This window comes from Bufo bufo, chromosome 10 (assembly GCF_905171765.1).
Source record: "Bufo bufo chromosome 10, aBufBuf1.1, whole genome shotgun sequence".
NCBI lineage: Eukaryota > Metazoa > Chordata > Amphibia > Anura > Bufonidae > Bufo > Bufo bufo.
The window spans coordinates 137,592,588-137,610,254 of NC_053398.1; the positions used below are offsets into that span (position 1 = coordinate 137,592,588).

General features: G+C 48.6%; 3 protein-coding genes across 6 annotated transcripts in view; 1 reads left to right on the plus strand and 2 right to left on the minus strand.

Moving 5' to 3' along the window:
* The window catches only part of CEP89 (centrosomal protein 89), an 85,154-nt gene extending 81,107 nt beyond the window's left edge, over positions 1-4,047 (minus strand). For 3 of the 4 annotated variants that reach the window (XM_040410540.1, XM_040410539.1, XM_040410542.1), the window contains exons 1-4: positions 3,911-4,047; positions 3,053-3,159; positions 2,104-2,262; positions 1,009-1,183 (exon numbers count right to left, since the gene is read on the minus strand). In XM_040410540.1, the coding sequence (XP_040266474.1) occupies positions 1,009-1,183; positions 2,104-2,262; positions 3,053-3,159; positions 3,911-3,949 (480 nt within the window). In that variant the 5' untranslated portion in view covers positions 3,950-4,047. The remainder of the gene's footprint in view (positions 1-1,008; positions 1,184-2,103; positions 2,263-3,052; positions 3,160-3,910) is intronic. The other variant, XM_040410541.1, reaches the window with a different exon arrangement.
* A 247-nt stretch (positions 4,048-4,294) lies between these two features.
* Positions 4,295-7,988, plus strand: FAAP24 (FA core complex associated protein 24). Its single transcript, XM_040410545.1, has 5 exons — positions 4,295-4,335; positions 4,722-4,851; positions 5,742-5,881; positions 6,025-6,177; positions 7,536-7,988. The coding sequence occupies exons 2-5, from the start codon at positions 4,740-4,742 to the stop codon at positions 7,779-7,781; spliced, it is 651 nt and encodes a 216-aa protein (XP_040266479.1). The 5' UTR covers positions 4,295-4,335; positions 4,722-4,739; the 3' UTR covers positions 7,782-7,988.
* Positions 7,989-12,852: 4,864 nt separating this feature from the next.
* RHPN2 (rhophilin Rho GTPase binding protein 2) overlaps positions 12,853-17,667 on the minus strand; it is a 51,328-nt gene continuing 46,513 nt past the window's right edge. Inside the window, exons 12-15 of the mRNA XM_040410543.1 lie at positions 16,596-16,672; positions 16,005-16,151; positions 15,042-15,197; positions 12,853-13,717 (exon numbers count right to left, since the gene is read on the minus strand). Coding sequence (XP_040266477.1) covers positions 13,463-13,717; positions 15,042-15,197; positions 16,005-16,151; positions 16,596-16,672 — 635 coding nt within the window. The 3' untranslated portion in view covers positions 12,853-13,462. The remainder of the gene's footprint in view (positions 13,718-15,041; positions 15,198-16,004; positions 16,152-16,595; positions 16,673-17,667) is intronic.

Genomic DNA, 17,667 nt, shown 5'->3' on the forward strand with positions numbered 1-17,667 from the left:
ACCCTCTAGTACAGTAACCTTCAGCACTCCAGCTGTGGTTAAAACGACAGCACCCAGAATGCATACCCGCTTCACTCTTCTCAGAACCCCCATAGGGAATGAAGCATGCTGAGAGTTGTAGTTTCACGACAGCTGGGGCACCAGAGGTTGCCGAGACCTGCACTAGTAATTGTGACCCAATCTGAGGATGCACCCTTAATAACCTGGTCAGCACCATGACATGCACTGCACACGGAGAGATGCAATTTTTCAACTGGAACTGAAAGTATCTCCACGATTATAATGAGCCATTAGATAATAATCTCTGCGTCAACTTGTATCACAAATTTGTTTGAGACTCCGAGCGTTGATTTGTACAAATAATTCATCTTGAATGTTGTTGCATTATCTAATTACTGTCAAAATAATTCAGGACTTGGCGAAAATGTTGTCATCACTTCAATTAGAGAAATATCTTATGTAATGAGTTGATCTGAAAGCCGAATGTCGAAATTTATGTGGCAAATGTGAAATGCTGAATACATATTCTTATGACCAGTGTAAATCCTCCGTAAAAGCAGCCCCTCAATCGAAAGCAATGCTGCATCATCGCATCAGAGCTACAGCAGCCCTTTAAATGGACATGAAGTGCCATGTGGAATATTACTCTACACGACTACTATTCTTACTAATCTTTATGATATAATAGAATGTGCCGTTTTATACCCATCAGTGACCACCTGCTGCGCAGGGGAACTGCATCGCAGGTCCAGTCAAAGTGTTCGGTCAGTGATTGTGAGCCAAAACCAGGAGTGGAGCCTCCACAGACATAAGGTATAAGGGAAAGATCTGCACCTGCTCTGGGTTTAGAGCCGCACCTGGTTTTGGCTCAAAATCACTGATGGAAATCACTGTCTGTTTGAATATGGCCTAAGATCTAGTGCCTGCCACTCCCCGCAGCGGCAATGTAGCCACGTCTGCTGAATGAGAAAGGACACCTAAGGCTCATTACACGCTCCCGGGACTTACCTGTTTGCCCTTATGGGGAATGGCATACAGGGGTTCCTGTGTGGCGCTTTCATCTCTCCTCTCAGACACCTGCTCAATGTCAGACATCTGTTCCTCCGTGTCGTCATCCTCAAACTCAAAAGACATGACCGGCGACCTTCGGTTTCCACGACTGGAATACGCCTTCCAGTTTTGCCTAAACCAATTTTAGATGTTAGTACAAGAGGACGACCATTTACAATCCACTTTATTATTTCCTAAAAGAAGAGTGCACGGTCTTCCCATCAGCGGACATGATGAGAATCCGCAGACTAACGGAGCCCGGGGAATGCTCAGACGGATTGATGCTACTCATGGATTACTCGAGGGGAGGCCATGAGCACAGAAGAATGCGCCTCCCAGAGTATGTCAGATCTGCGCTCCGTCCAGACGTGTGACAGGAGAGACATTGAGGGACATTTATCAAGGCCTATACGTCACAATTGTGGAGTAAAGGCGTGGCTCAGCGGAAGCGGTGTGGCTTTGTACCACTGCCGCATTTACTATAAATTTCGCCAGAAAGTGGCAGAAGTTATAGCTGAAGTCTATGTCATAGTAACCAATCAGATTCCACCTGTCATTTTTCAGAGCGCCTTTGGAAAACGAAAGGATCCATCTGATTAGTTGCTATGGGCAACTAAGCCAGTTTTCCTTTGCACCAGTTTTGGTAAATCCCCCCCCCCCCCCCCCCCCATTCAGTTTATCGGGTGTGTCCGAGATACAGGGTTACTGCCAGCTCAAAAATCACATACCAACTAAAGCATAGAGCCTTGCACGGCCGGTTCCCCATATAATTAGCATAACTTGAACGGAGCATAGCCGCGCCCAGGCCAGTTGATACTAGTCATGACGTCACTGGGCCTGCGGTAAACAGTGAGAAGGCCACGGTGCTCCTGGAGCGCCGCTGCCTTCTCAAACAGCTGATCGGCGGGGGGTCCCGGGTGTCGGACCCCCGCCGGTCAGATGCTGATGATCTATCCAGAGGATAGATCATCAGTTTAAACAAAACTGCAGAACCCCTTTAACCAACTGGAATACCCCTTTAAGAGGTAAGACATAAAGGGACACCAAGCTTACTGTATTCCCAGATCCCTGGCTGTGGCGTAGGGCTCGATCTGATCGGTTCTGTCCATGTAAGTGCTGTCATTCTCAGAGTAGGATCTCTGGCGTGGTTGGGGTATTGCAATTGTCCGACCAGTTAAAGAAGTCATCAAAATGGCAGCAGCAAGAGCGGACCTAGAGAGCAAGGAAACAAAAAAGATTATTTACCAGTAAGTAAAATAAAAAAGAAAGACATGAGCGCTGCGATCGGTGCAGCATTAGAAGTAAACGCCTGGTTTTCATTGAAATTTTTTTTCCCCATTGAAGAAATCGGGGAAAACGTGTTTTACACCAATGGCGCGGTTTGACGGCTTCACATGAACAGGATTTTTTAAAATTTCATTCAGTAAAACAGAACATTTACCCTTTGCTGTAAACGATCGCAGTGGTTTAAAAAGGCAGCAAAAGGTTCGTGTGAGAGACAAAGACAGGACAAAGTCACCCAAGCTGGCAGGTAAAAAAATAATAATAATACAAACTCTACGCTTAGGCTACTTTCACACACGCGGCAGGACGGATCCGACAGGCTGTTCACCATGTCGGATCCGTCCATGTCGGACATGCAGGACTTTTTAGTCCGCCGGCTTTCGCCGTGCTGCGTCGGAGCTCCGCCCCCGTCCCCATTATAGTCAATGGGGACGGAGCGGCAGTCCGGCGGCACGGCGAAATAGCGGAAGGACAGATCCGACATGGTGAACAGCATGTCGGATCCGTCCTGCCGCAAGTGTGAAAGTAGCCTAAGCCGTCCTGCTAATCGTGATATTTCTGAAAAACAAGACTGGATTTCCCTAAAACCAGAACTTCGTTCACCTCACAGTTGTAGAGTCCAATACAGCCCCTAGAAGTAGAGACCCCCCTAGAGCACCCAGACACACACATGAGGCGACTGCACACGAGGGGGAAGTACTAAAAAAAAGACACCTACCTGGGTCTCTCCGGAGAAGGGTTGGGGCTACGTGGGGGAGGGGTGCGAGGGACAGCAGATCGGGGAGCTACCGTAGCTGCGGGAATGAGGCCGTGGGCGATGTGTTTCTAAGCACAGATAAAACAAACAACAAAAATACATCAAGATCATCCACACATTGTATAACGGAGCGAGTCATGTGACGTCCGGATACACGGAGGAGGTGGAATATGGCATCACAAAGTATATGACACGCGGTATACGACGCACCCAGTATACGCCACGGTGTACGCATTATCAGAAGCGTTTATGCACGCGGTATACGGCACGACGCGCTGACGCACGCGGTGCACGACGCGCTGACGCACGCGGTGCACGACGCGCTGACGCACGCGGTGCACGACGCGCTGACGCACGCGGTGCACGACGCGCTGACGCACGCGGTATACGGCACGACGCGCTGACGCACGACGCGCTGACGCACGCGGTATACGGCACGACGCGCTGACGCACGCGGTGCACGACGCACGCGGTATACGGCACGACGCGCTGGCGCTCGCGGTATACGGCACGCGGTATACGGCACGACGCGCTGGCGCACGCGGTATACGGCACGACGCGCTGGCGCACGACGCGCTGACGCACGCGGTGCACGACGCGCTGACGCACGCGGTGCACGACGCGCTGACGCACGCGGTATACGGCACGACGCGCTGACGCACGCGGTGCACGACGCGTTATCACTAGTATTATCACACACAGTATATGACACGTTATCATACACAGTACATGACATCAATACGCAGAGGACAGACAGGTAATCATGTCAGGAAGCCGCCTCACGTCCAGTCCACCAGACCGACCACAACTACTACTCACAAACTGGTTGTCTCGTCGCCTCCTGAACGGGAAGGACATGTTGCCTCGTCCTCTGGGGCGCCCGTTATTTCTCCACACAAGATCTCCTAGTCTCTCCCAGTCTCTTCAACAGCCGCTTCCTCAGGGACACCTTGGGATCATCGCCTCCTCCCATTGGCCAGCCTTTACGTTCTGACCAATCAGCGTGTGCGATACTCGTGTCCCTAGTAACCGGACGCGTCGCTGACAGGGGGAAAAGTTTCGCAAGGAAAACTAATGGCCGTGGTACGAGAAGACCCGCCCCCTAACAGCGAGCGATACATTGATTGGCCACTTCAGGGTGAGTAAACGTTCGTTGTCCAATCAGCTTTAAGGCAGTGATATTGGCGGTTCTTTGGTAAGAGATGGAGTAGCATGGAGCTGCGGTACTGGAGCGGTTTTAAAGGGTTTGTACCTTAGTGACTTGTCTGTAGTCCTCCCAGATCTGGATGCAGACCTCCCAGTGTTCCTACTTCTGACCCAGATTTCCATTATTGCATTTACAATATTGACCCAGAAAGTGTTTCTCTGTATATTAGTCTCCGCCTTCGCCTTGTATATTATTTGATGCAATTGGGATTTTAGACATTTCTATGTTCAGATACATTTTGCACTATTGTGTAATAGGAAACCCTTATAGATGCGGGAAATGGACTTTCACCCAGTGAGCCATAAATGTCCCTCTTTGACCGTCCAAATAGCGGGGAGGAGGAGGTGTGTGGTCGTAGCGGAGCCGTATGGCTTGTAGAACGCTATCTGATGCATTACTGTGACCAAGTGTTCTCTGCTGCAGGATACCGCCATATACAGGATGTCGACGACACAGAGCACGCCAGTCCGGGCCGGAGCCTCCGCCGTTCCATACGGACACATCATTGGGAGTGAAAAATGGAGAGGAACAGAACTGGCGCAGTTATTACAAGGTGTGAGAGACCCCCCCCAGGGTGCGCCCAGAGTGAGCCCCCCTGTATCGGTGGTGCGCCCAGAGTGAGCCCCCCCCTGTATCGGTGGTGCGCCCAGAGTGAGCCCCCCCCTGTATCGGTGGTGCGCCCAGAGTGAGCCCCCCCCTGTATCGGTGGTGCGCCCAGAGTGAGCCCCCCCCCTGTATCGGTGGTGCGCCCAGAGTGAGCCCCCCCCCTGTATCGGTGGTGCGCCCAGAGTGAGCCCCCCCCTGTATCGGTGGTGCGCCCAGAGTGAGCCCCCCCCTGTATCGGTGGTGCGCCCAGAGTGAGCCCCCCCCTGTATCGGTGGTGCGCCCAGAGTGAGCCCCCCCCTGTATCGGTGGTGCGCCCAGAGTGAGCCCCCCCCTGTATCGGTGGTGCGCCCCCCTGTATCGGTGGTGCGCCCCCCTGTATCGGTGGTGCGCCCCCCTGTATCGGTGGTGCGCCCCCCTGTATCGGTGGTGCGCCCAGAGTGAGCCCCCCTGTATAGGTGGTGCTCCCAGAGTGAGTGTCCCCATCCCCCCCTGTATCAGTGGTGCGCCCAGAGTGAGTGTCCCCATCCCCCCCCTGTATCGGTGGTGCGCCCCCAGAGCGAGCCCCCCTGTATCGGTGGTGCGCCCCCAGAGCGAGCCCCCCTGTATCGGTGGTGCGCCCCCAGAGCGAGCCCCCCTGTATCGGTGGTGCGCCCCCAGAGTGAGTCCCCCTGTATCGGTGGTGCGCCCAGTGCCCACAGACTCTGCAGCAGATGCCACCTCTCGGATTCTCCTGCAGGTTTGTGCTGTGAATGGCACGGATCCCACCATGGATTAGCCCCATACAGTGAACCTGCGCCCCGACTGGGGGACAATGAACCCTAAATCTTCCTTCTACAGGGAAGGTGAAGCTGCTGTTTGAAGACGGCTTGGGTCTGGTAGACTTCCATCTGTCGCACCGAGCCTGCGTCCTGTACGTATCAGAGGGCGACCTGGTGAGCGGGAACGCTTTTAGAAGAAGACTTGTCCGCTTTCGTAAGGTAAACTATCTGCCGTCCCATCAGAATCATTCTTTTTCCATGACCAGGATGACCAATCAGCATTCAGCTGGGCCTTACCTGACCACATTGCGTCCACCTGTCCACTCTTCATCTTCACCTCTATCCTTTTTGACTTTTCAAAGGCCACCGACTTGAAAGGCGTTGTGATAGCGGAGCGGACGCGGCTCAGCGATCAGTACTTCCCTCCAGTGCAGGACTTTGTGGTGCTGGAACTCGGCATGACGCTGCTCCCGGTCAGCGGGCAGAGTGAAGCCGCTCAGCTTATATTTCATCTGGTGAGTAAATCGCTTACAGGACTCGTATAGCGCTGTCTTTAAGGGGCTGACAACAACTTATCCCCCTACCTACAGGACAAGAGCTAAGTGTCTGAACAGTGGGGGTGCGCCCAGTGGGGGGGCTGCTGATCGGGGACCGCTTTGCCCCATTTGAATGGAGCAGCAGACACAAACACGTGTCCCATTTTCATATCCGCAGTAGAAGCGCTCGTCTATCTCCGGCAGCCCCGTAAAGTTGGATGGAGTGTCGGACACGCATGCATGTCTGCCGCAGCATTCCAACTGGGATCATGGGTCCCTATTCTAGCGATGGGCGTGGGCCCTAGCAGTTGGACCCCCACACATCAGAAACTTCTCCCCTGTCCCTTGGATGGGAGGTACATTGTTATGGGACAACCCCTTTAAAGGATGAGAAGTGTCACTGGGATCTCCACAGATTTTGAGAGCGGGTGTCCGGTCGAGCATGCGTTGTACTCCGCTATCTTCAGCAGTCCCATAGACTTTGAATAGAGCGAAAGTGGACATGCTCAGTGTTGATCAGGGAGGGGTCCAGCAGTCTAACCCCCCCACGATCAGACACTATGGATAGGTGATAAGTTGGCATTCTGGGAAACCTCTTTTTGGGTACGGCCCCACAGGTCGCAGATACGCTGAAGATCTACTTTGTGAGAGGCCGCATTCCCTATGGAGACGCTATGGCTGCGTTGACAACTTGTGAGAGTACTGTAAAATTGGGAAAAAATTCACAAATATTATTAAAAGAAATGTGTGACTTTAGTGTTGTACTGTTGCTCTGTGCATAAGGAGCCTGCAGCATGCGGTCACATTTCTCACCGGAATTTTGGAATACCCCCTTTAAATTAAACTTTATCTGCAAGCAGCCACCACTAGGGGGAGCTGGTAGTACAGAGGTTTAGACGGCTAGCATTGCATTCAATGGGGGCAGTAGAAATCCATATAACTGAGGTTCAAGGTTTGTCATTAAGGGGTTAATATGCACTAGAGGGTTAATTAAAGAAGTATTCCGGTTGTCCCCTATCCACACGTGCGGCCAATCAATTCATTTCTGTGCGAATTCCAGGGATAGGCGAGCGCTGTACTGGGCTGTCTTCGGAACTCCCATAGAAATGAATGGAGCGACCACGCACATACCTAACCGGGTGCTTTGTTCGTTGCAGGGCGTATGGGGTCCCCATTCTTGTGATCGGTGGGGGTCCTACTGTTGAATTAACAGTTATTCCCTATCCTGTGGATAGGGGATAACTTAATGTAACCGGCGTACCCCTGTAACGTCTTTCTGCTTGTGAAAAATCAAATTTGATAAAAATCTAATGTAATGTAATGAACACCCGGAACAGGTACAAGAGCGAAGCCGAGAATTGGGCAGCAACCCCTTCCTTGGTAAGAAGCGCAGCCATCATTCTGAAGCCAGTATTCTGCAGACTGTACAGAGGATACCCGGCGTAGGACGGGTGAAGGCTCTTCAGCTCCTCCAGTATTTTCCCAGCATCCAGCAACTCTCCAACGCTTCTCTCAGGGACTTGGAGGCCGTGGTGGGACGAGGAATCGCCAGCAACATCCATTCCTTCTTTACACAAACTTGATGCTGGAATAATGGCGCCAAGTCTATCTGCAGGAAGAACTCGGGCTGGAACCACGAGAGCCTCCCCGGCCATTCACCGAGGTCTCAGGCGGATCCAGCTGGTGTAAGGCTACTTTCACACTCGCGTTTTGTGCGGATCAGTCATGGACGGAGCCGTTCAGAAAATACAACAGTCTGCATCCGTTCAGAACGGATCTGTTTGTATTATCTTTAACATAACCAAGACGGATCCGTCATGAACTCCATTGAAAGTCAGTGGGGGACGTATCCGTTTTCTATTATGCTAGATCGTCCCCATTGACTTACATTGTGTGCCAGGACGGATCCGTTTGGCTCAGGTTCGTCAGACGGACACCAGAACGCTGCTCCGTCTCCAGAGCAGAATGGTGACAGATCGGAGGCAAACTGATGCATTCTGAGCGGATCCTTTTCCATTCAGAATGCATTAGGGCAAAACTGATCCGGGAGCCCTGAACGGATCTCAGAAACGGAAAGCCAAAACGCCAGTGTGAAAGTAGCCTAAGGCCCCTTTCACACGGGCGAGTATTCCGCGCGGATGCGATGCGTGAGGCGAACGCATTGCACCCGCAATGAATACCGACCCATTCATTTCTATGGGGCTGTTCACATGAGCGGTGAAAATCGCAGCATGCTCTATATTCAGCGTCACGCGACGCAGGCCCCATAGAAGTGAATGGGGCTGCGTGAAAATCGCAAGCAAGTGCGGATGCGGTGCGATTTTCACGCACGGTTGCTAGGAGACGATCGGGATGGAGACCCGATCATTATTATTTTCCCTTATAACATGGTTATAAGGGAAAATAATAGCATTCTGAATATCGAATGCATAGTAAAATAGCACTGGAGGGGTTAAAAAAATAAATAATAATTTAACTCACCTTAGTCCACTTGATCGCGCTGCCCGGCTTCTCGCCTGTCTCCTTTGTTGAACAGGACCTGTGGTGAGCATTCATTACAGGAACAGGACCTGTGGTGACGTCACTCTGGTCATCACATGATCTTTTACCATGGTGATGGATCATGTGATGACCGGAGTGATGTCACCACAGGTCCTGTTCCTGTAATGAATGCTCACCACAGGTCCTGTTCAACAAAGGAGACAGACGAGAAGCCGGGCAGCGCGATCAAGTGGACTAAGGTGAGTTAAATTATTTTTTTTTTTTAACCCCTCTAGCGCTATTGTACTATGCATTCTGTATTCAGAATGCTATTATTTTCCCTTATAACCAAGTTATAAGGGGAAATAATACAATCTACAGAACACCGATCCCAAGCCCGAACTTCTGTGAAGAAGTTCGGGTTTGGGTACCAAACATGCGCGATTTTTCTCATGCGAGTGCAAAACGCATTACAATGTTTTGCACTCGCACGGAAAAATCGCGGGTGTTCCCGTAACGCACCCGCACATTTTCCCGCAACGCCCGTCTGAAAAAGGCCTAAGGAGTCGCACAGGCAGTATGTGAATTAGCTCTCCTTCAGAAAGAAGAGATGTATATCCCTAGCTGCCTATAGGTGGCACTAGAAAATTCTCTTCCTTCTCAAGGTGTGACACCTGGCCCTAAGGCTGCGTTCACACACATCTGTTTAACGTATACATTAAACAGATGTCTCCGACTGATGCCTTAAAGTGGCACCCGTTCACCATAGAGTTCCATTGTAAAAAATATATATTTTATTTTTTTACCAACAGTAATTTTTATTGGTTTTTGATATATTTTAATTCATGTAAAAATTATATATTAATAAACATAACGTTTACATAATTTTTTTTACCAGACTCTGCAGGATACAAGAACGTGGTGTGCTGTGTTTTTGTAATTATACATCAAACGGAGGCATAAACCGTAATGTAACCCCACCCTGAGCTGTAGCTGAGTGGCCCCTCTGCTCCTGGTCCATTGTAATTGCCTATTTATTATGCATTGCTGTGGTTCATAGCCTATGTGTGTCCCAAGGTGGAGAAGACACCGGTCAGCAGACGCCGTGACCTTTATTGAAATGTACACTACTGCCCCCTAGTGCAGGGATCTCCGGCACCTCAGCTGTTCTGAAACTACAACTCCTAAAATCCTCCTTTCAATTCTATGGGAGTTACAAAACAGCGGAGCAAGTGTGCATGCTGGGAGTTGTAGTTTCACAGCAGGTTGCTGATCCCTGCCCTAGTGGTGTTGGTAGTGTTACCTACCTCTCGGTAAATAAAACCCCACACTGTACATTATGCAAATCCTTTTTTATTCCACTTAGACAGACTAATTCCTGTCGTTGAGAAAAAAACATGACTTTAACAATGGGCTTTATTATTTTTTTAATAGAGCATCAAACAAAATATTGCACAAAATAATCTCAACCTGTAAAAGGTTTTCTAATCGTCAGTATTTAAAGGCTAAGGACAAATACATATTTTACCTATGTTAGTGGTTAGCTTGAGTAAAAAAAAAAAAAAAAGTTGCGCTAGGTTTCTGCGGTCTTCTTTCCTTCTTCCTGATATTCAGTTTAGAACCTGCTCCTAGTTTCAGACTTTTCGCACGTGGACGTGTCTCTCCCAGTGATACATGCAGGATCTGTGTGTCCAGGATGCTGCTGCCTTCCCTAGAGCTCCTGCATCAGCACAGCATCATCCCTGGATAAATGTCTTTCTCTTCACAGCCCCTAATGCGAGAACTGTGTGATTCCGCCTTCTCCTGTGGAGGCTGATGTGGGTGCTCTGCATTTTCTCTACAAAGGCTATGTCAGCGGTGGCGACCCATTTAGAGGCCGAAAGCCTAAACTGCAACCCAAAACCCACTTAATTATCGCAAAGTTCCAACACGGCAATTTAACCTGAATACTACAGTCCAATATGGTATAACTTCCATGTACTTTATCATTCAGCTATAATAGCCTGTCTACATTCAATGCGCTGCCTGTGCTGTTCATAGTGCGCCCTGCGCTGAAGAATGGCAGGAAAAGTCGAAGGCATATTGGTACACCATAGACTTTAACCTGGGTGTGGGTGCCCAAAGAGAGGGCTCTGAGTGCCCCCTCTGGCCTATGTGATTGTCCCTGCCTTGTGTCTGCTTTCCGCCCTATCTAAATACAGTGTGATATGCCCTCCTTGGATGCTTTCCTCCCTCTCCACCCTCTAATCTGCCATGCTCAACCATCGCCCCCCTACCTGCTGTTCTCTCTAACACTGAGTGAAGCTGGGGTAGGATACAGAGAGATTCATCAGAAGCAAGAGCAAAACTCTGGTGGATATATGTTAGATTCAGCAGCACCGCCAGCTAGGGGAAGGACTTACACACACCCTGCAGGAGCAGAATGGAAGGAAATTTTTAAGGAAGACCATTTAGAAAGCAAATGAACAATTAAAAAAAAACTGTGTTAAAGCTGTCCATGGCCTTAAACTTTGTAGGCACCAGGGTTTTTAAAAAAACGTCAACCTCTGCTTTCAACGGCACCTACGATATATTCCGAGTCTAGTGATCAGAGTTTACATATTTACTCTTAAATACACTTCAATATATACAGTCTTATATAAACCTAAAAAAAAACATATATAAACCATATAATCTATATTTTCACAAATATGTACAATCTTGACTCGCTTCCCTTTATAATAGGGGAATCGTCATACATATGCAAAAGAAGAAAAAAAAACACTTCAAACATTTTAACCTTGTTCCCTTAAGTTGCATCTAGGAAGAGATGGCTTTTATCTAGCAGTGTAAGAGTTAAAAATGCAGTCAGCGCCCTAGTTAATACGTGACGTTTGCACATTTGGAGATATAAAAGTGGTCTGGAACTTTCCAGCTCTTGTGATACTACAACTCCCAGCATCAGCCAGGATATTCTAAAGGCAGGGATCAGCACCCTCCGGCACTCCAGCTGTTCTGAAACTACAACTCCCAGAATCCTCCTTTCACTTCTATAGGAGTTTAAAAAATAAAAACAGCCAAGCAAGTGTGCAAGCTGGGAGTTGTAGTTTCACAGCAGCTAGAGTGCCGAAGGTTGCCGACCACTGTTCTAGGGGTTGTAACGTCACAGAACAACCTTCAGAGCTGAACTCTGCTACGCCACATAGCAATAATTACATATACACGCCATATAAATGCAGAAAGAACATGCACATTATTACAACACGTCCAGCTTCATACTGGATAGTGGTTTAGGTCTCGGATATCTGAAATCGTCTCACTGACATACACTTCTGCTGTAGTTTAAGCAGTGATAACATCGTCTATAGCAGCATCTGGAGGAGAGTGGGGGTAGTCTATAACGGCATCCCTTCTAAGTACCTTAGTCTTTGGTCCACATGTAAAATATTATAAATGAGCTGAAAAGGATTATACTACACATAAAATACAGACTATTCTTACTAATGTGATACAACAATCATACAAATGTGAATCAAGTTCTACTAAAGAATGCAGGAACTAATGTCAGTGATGCACTACCCGCCTATGGCCTGCAGGTGGCAGCAAATTACCAGGAATTGTTCTTGGAGGCCGCATACTCTACGTTTAGGGTAGTTTTTTTTTTTTTATTCAAGGGGGTTTTTAAAGGCAGATTTTCCTGCAGGTTCTTCAGCCAAAGCTGGAAGTGGATCCAGCAGGAAGGGGAAGTGCAAGTCATTAAAGTGAATGGGCCCGCGATCCGCTGCCCCACGGTGGGTGTTCATGCATTTGCGGGCCATGGGGCGCACATGTTCGTGTGCAAGAGGCCTAAGGCTGCGTCCACACGACGAAGTCATGTGGAAAAGTCCAATGTGGGATCCTCAGCAGAAATGCAAGGTTATGTTCTCACGTAGCTGACACGCCGTGGATTTTCCATGTAACTACTGGTGTAAAATCCTCAGCGCATTAGAGTAGCAGCAAAGTGGATGAGATTTTACCAAGTCTCACCCCCACCATGCAGGAAATTGACTTACTGCGGATTTCTCCTGAAAAACCTCACCCTTTGTGATGCATAGGGTTAAATCTGCATCCGATCCTGGGATTTCCAGTAAGAACGTCCACATGCGGATTAGCCCCATGCAATGAGGGCGTGTTTGCCTTTTTTACGCCGATTTCAAATCTACAGCCGTATTAAAAACAGCAGCAGGGATAACCGCAAAGCGGGATGAAATTAGAGTGAAAATTCCATCTTGTATAGCGCCAACATATACTGCATCGTTCTCGCTGATTATTGGCGCGTGTTCACACAGGCTGTGGCTTTTCTGCAGCAGAAAATCCATTGCATTTACAGTAACAGAGACGTAGAACTGCAATGCAAATTTTAAACCTGCGGCATTTCAACTTATGCGGTGTATTTCACCCTACGCTGTTGATATCCGTGCATGTAGTTCGGGCAGATTTTCCACTGCAGTTTACGCCAAGAACAATGTGCATCTACAGCTGCCATGGAACAGTTAAAAATGCTACTGATTTATGGACTAAACCTGATTATGGTATTTCATATAGATGACTAAATAATGGTAAAAAAACGCAGAAAACTAGAACCGATTCCATGTTTCAGTAGAATTAGAGGGGTCCCTTTAGTCCATTCCTATCTTCCGATGACACCTTGCCGGTATGGGAGGTGATACAAAGGAGGACATGTATAAATTAGAATCACAGTCACAGCTTGCGGGATTGTCACAGTTGTCTCTATAGGAGTTCGGAGTCTTTTGGGAGACGGGGGTCAGTACATAGCGCTGTCGCACGCCCGGCTGTCATAGGGTGAGAGGAAAAGTTTGCTGCTCTGAGGCTTGGCGCCAGTGGCGGAAGGGAGGCACAGGGTGCTCGCTGCTTTCTGACGGTTTCTGAATCCCCAGCTGAGGAACGATAACTTTTTTGTTGCTTTTTGTGTCTTGGGGTTCTTGTCGTCGTCCATGGTTAGACAGACCAGAGAGTAGGTCTTCTGCATCCCGGCCGAGTACGTGGCGCTTTTGTTGTGCTGTTTGAATAAACAGGAGAAGAAGATATTATAAAGTGAGGTGGGTTTCATCGCCAACCGTACACGTAATACAACAGGGCGGAAAACTTACAGACCGCAGGATCAACTGTATAAAACAATGCATACTTCCTGGCAGGGTAGATACTGCTGATTAAAATGATACCTGGCTTGTGAAAATTAGTTGTGGGGTTCCAGGGGGAAAAAAAAAAGACTTTTCTACGCATAGAAAATCGCCAACGTCTCGCCCCCTTTTTTAGACCTGGAGTGAGCGGGCAAAAGTAGCAGATTGTGGCACAAATATAACCTGTGCACTGCAATCTGCGGCAGATATATGCCAGAAAACTGGCGTATAAAATTTAATAAATGACCCCCCCTTGTTTTTTATGCAAATGAGGGTTTCGGTGCACCGAGGGGCACCTTAGCTCCTCAGCTTCCAGTGCTGGCCAGGCCTCCTGATTCTCTCCATTTGTTCCCCCCAGGGCGAGCCCATGCAACAATCTCCTACATGCTTACATTTAAAATACAGCAATCCCCTTAAACTTCTGCTATGGGAAATTTCAGCAAAAACATAGTTTACTATCAAGTCCGCCACCAGGTCACAGGAGCGTCTCCCCACCGGTTTTCTGCTCCTCGGCTTGACGCGAGGGAGGGTGACCTAGCCTCTCAGTGCACCTCGACTTTCAAATGCTGGTCACCCCGTAATGCCCTTATTTCCATAGAGAATAAAAGTCATCTCATCTCGGGAACGCCACAACCGACTTTCACAATGTAATCAGCAGAAACAACCCTCCCATGCAGTATGCTTGGTATAACAGGGTTGATCCTGCTGTCAGGCACTCTTCAAGGGCTCATGCACACGAACGCGTGCCGGCAGTGACCATATTGCGGCCCGCAAACAGCGGGTCGGCAATACACAGGCACCGACCGTTTGCACCCCGCATCACGGATGCGTACCCATTCACTTGAATGGGTCCGCAATCCGGAAGGTCGGTGCGGAACAGAGGCATGGAAACGCTACAGAGTGCTTCTGTGGGGTTTCTGTCTGCCTCCGCACAGCAAAAAAGTAGTGCATGAACTACTTTTTTGTGGTGCGGCTCGCGGGCCCTATTCAAGTGAATGGGTCTGCGATCCGCATGCGGCAGACCTACGGTCGGTGCCCGTGAATTGAAGTGCAGCACGGGCCCGCCTGGCACACTTTACTATATCTTCTGTGAAATGGCGCAGCACATCAAAGTAAAACACAGCTGTAACCATGAAGCCTTTCCGTATTTAGAAGTTGATGGTATGAGGCTGAGGACAGGAGGTAAGGAGGGAGCGCACGTACCAGGCTCGACGTCTGGTCCTGGATACTGATCACTCGGATCTCCTTGCCTTCTTCGTTTATTCCATTTAACATGTCCATGACCTCATTTATGGAGCACCATTTGCAGTCCTTGTCTTCCACAGACACAATGTAATCTCCTTCCTTCACACCCGCCCTCTGGAAGATGAAACGGGGAGATATTACTAATTGTATAAAGCACAGACTAAGCTGAAAGACAAAGCTAAGGAGAGACCCCCAACTATTTTCCAGCCCCCCCATTATTGATTCCGCTACCACGGACCACAACGGAATTCGGAATCCATATCGGGATTCTCCGCTAACCGGAAGCCTAACTTTAGAGGCCGAACTTAAAACAGAAGTTCGCTCAACACTACTCCTGACCTCAAAAATGAATTTAAGCCATATTCTTATCAATTTGATAACAACTGAGCTATAATCAGTGTTTGAGGCTACACATGAGCCATCAGATGACGTAATTGAAAGAAAACAGACTGTAACTTTTAACCCTTGTATCTCAGAAACAGCTGTAAAAAAATAATTTTTAGGCCAAAATGAGTAAAATGCAATTCAAAAAAATTGCCCTGAAAGTGTCCATTTGCCTTTAAGCCCTCACCATACTCATGTAGTCAATCCCCCACCGTCCCAGTGCCACTGCTCCACTGTTTCCAATGGTCTATGCCTACTCCATGCAACCGCCGCAGCCATTCACTGGCCTCAGCGGTCACGTGCTGAGGAGAGACTGCAGCGGTTATGTGCAGTAGTTGGGGACGTCATCACTACAGTGGTGAAAGCATAGACCACCAGGAACATCAAATTGGCGGTGATGGAATGGTGAGAAGCTAAGTAAGGGTTCTTCTTTCATTTTATAACAATGTCGACCTCCATCACAATTTTTGGGAACATCGCTTTGGTTTGATGATACTGCAAAAAATATTTTGCGGGCACAAAACCTGTTGTACTTACTGCAGCGGGACAGAGAGGATCCAGTGAGGTTATCTGTACAGGGCAGTCACCTTTTAAGATGAACCCCATCTCCCCATCCTCAAGAGTCAGGAGGACCTTCCTTGGTGCCGTCCACCGCTGTTTTGCAGAGAATACTGACAAGGGGCCCTGGAAATACAGATGCAAAAAGTGTTTTTTACTCAAATCAGAATGATCTTACCACGTAAAACCCAGAACTATCTCTGTTTAGTTGCCGTATTGTTTTCATATGTGGAGCAAGAATGTGATTCACCCGTGGATACCTCTGTCAACATATCGGGCCCTTATCTGAAGCTCATGTAACCCAGGGGATAGGGGCAAGGAGGACACGGTCTGCTATAATGTATGGAACATACTTTCAGTATAGGATAAAGAATAACCTCCAGGGAGGTGAGAACAATGCCAGTCAGCTGCCTGTAAGCCCTGTAGAAGGCCTCATGTTTAAAGAACTGATATTATTGTTCTCATCATATAAAGGTATCTAGAGATCTACACAGCAGCGTACAGGTATTTGGCGCCCGGCTGTGTATACAAGGCGGTAACGACATCTTTGTGTAGTGCTGCAATACGTACCAGTCGCTGGAAGAAATCAATCACTTTCACCCTGGAGAGTGGGGGAAGAATGATCTCCGCCTTGTACTCGGTTTTACCTGGGGAAGATCAGAAGACTTCATTGTGAATACATTCCAGCAAAATGAGAAATGCTTATCTGTGGAATCTGCCGATCCGGAGACGAAGGGCGCATGATCCGGAGCAGCTGCAGATTACAGCCCGAGATACTGGGACAGGATTTATCCATACAAGAAATAGAAGAAGTCTGATAATCTGACACCTGCTCGTGGGTATATGGGAATAGATCAAAGCAGTTCGGCTCTGAACCCGCACATATACTCTTTTTCACCCAGGCAGCCCCTCTGATATGAGCATTGGAGCATTTCATGCTCTGATGCTCTCCCTTGCCCTGCGCTGAATCGCGCAGGCCAAGGGCTTTTTCATTAGATCCGGTGATGTACCGGGTCTCGGCTAGGGTGAGGGCGAGGCCTGTAAAATGGCTAGGGCAGTGCTAAAGCCTTCCCATCGGTGACGTGACCGGCAACACTGCTAGGCGGAAGGGATACTCCAGTAACAAGGTAACCCCTCTCCAGTCGGGGATAATTGTTAGATCAGTGGGGGTCCAACCACTGGGAGCCTCATAAATTATGAGAATGGAGGTCTTGTGCACCCCCCCCTGTATAAATGGATTGGAGGTTGAGCATACACACTGCCAGTCCATTCATCTCCATGGGACTGCTGGAGATAAGTTAGGGCAGCATTAGTCTACCTTTGCCAACCCCATAGAGTCTGAATTGTGCAGCAGTGGATACGTGGGACTACCTTTCTACTCAAACCGGGTGAATGGGAGGGCTGCTACTATTAGGGATGAGCGAATTGACTTCGAATGAAACATCCGAAGTCAATTCGCATAATACTATGTTTGAATACTGTACCTTGGAACCGAACCCAAGTTTGGGAAATGTTTTTTTTTTTACAGTAGAAATTAATTTACTTCACAAAGTAATAACTTCAGCTCATCTGAGCCAAAACATTCTAATACTGTAAGGAGCGCTCGCTTCGTACAGTATTCAAACGAAGTATTATGCGAATC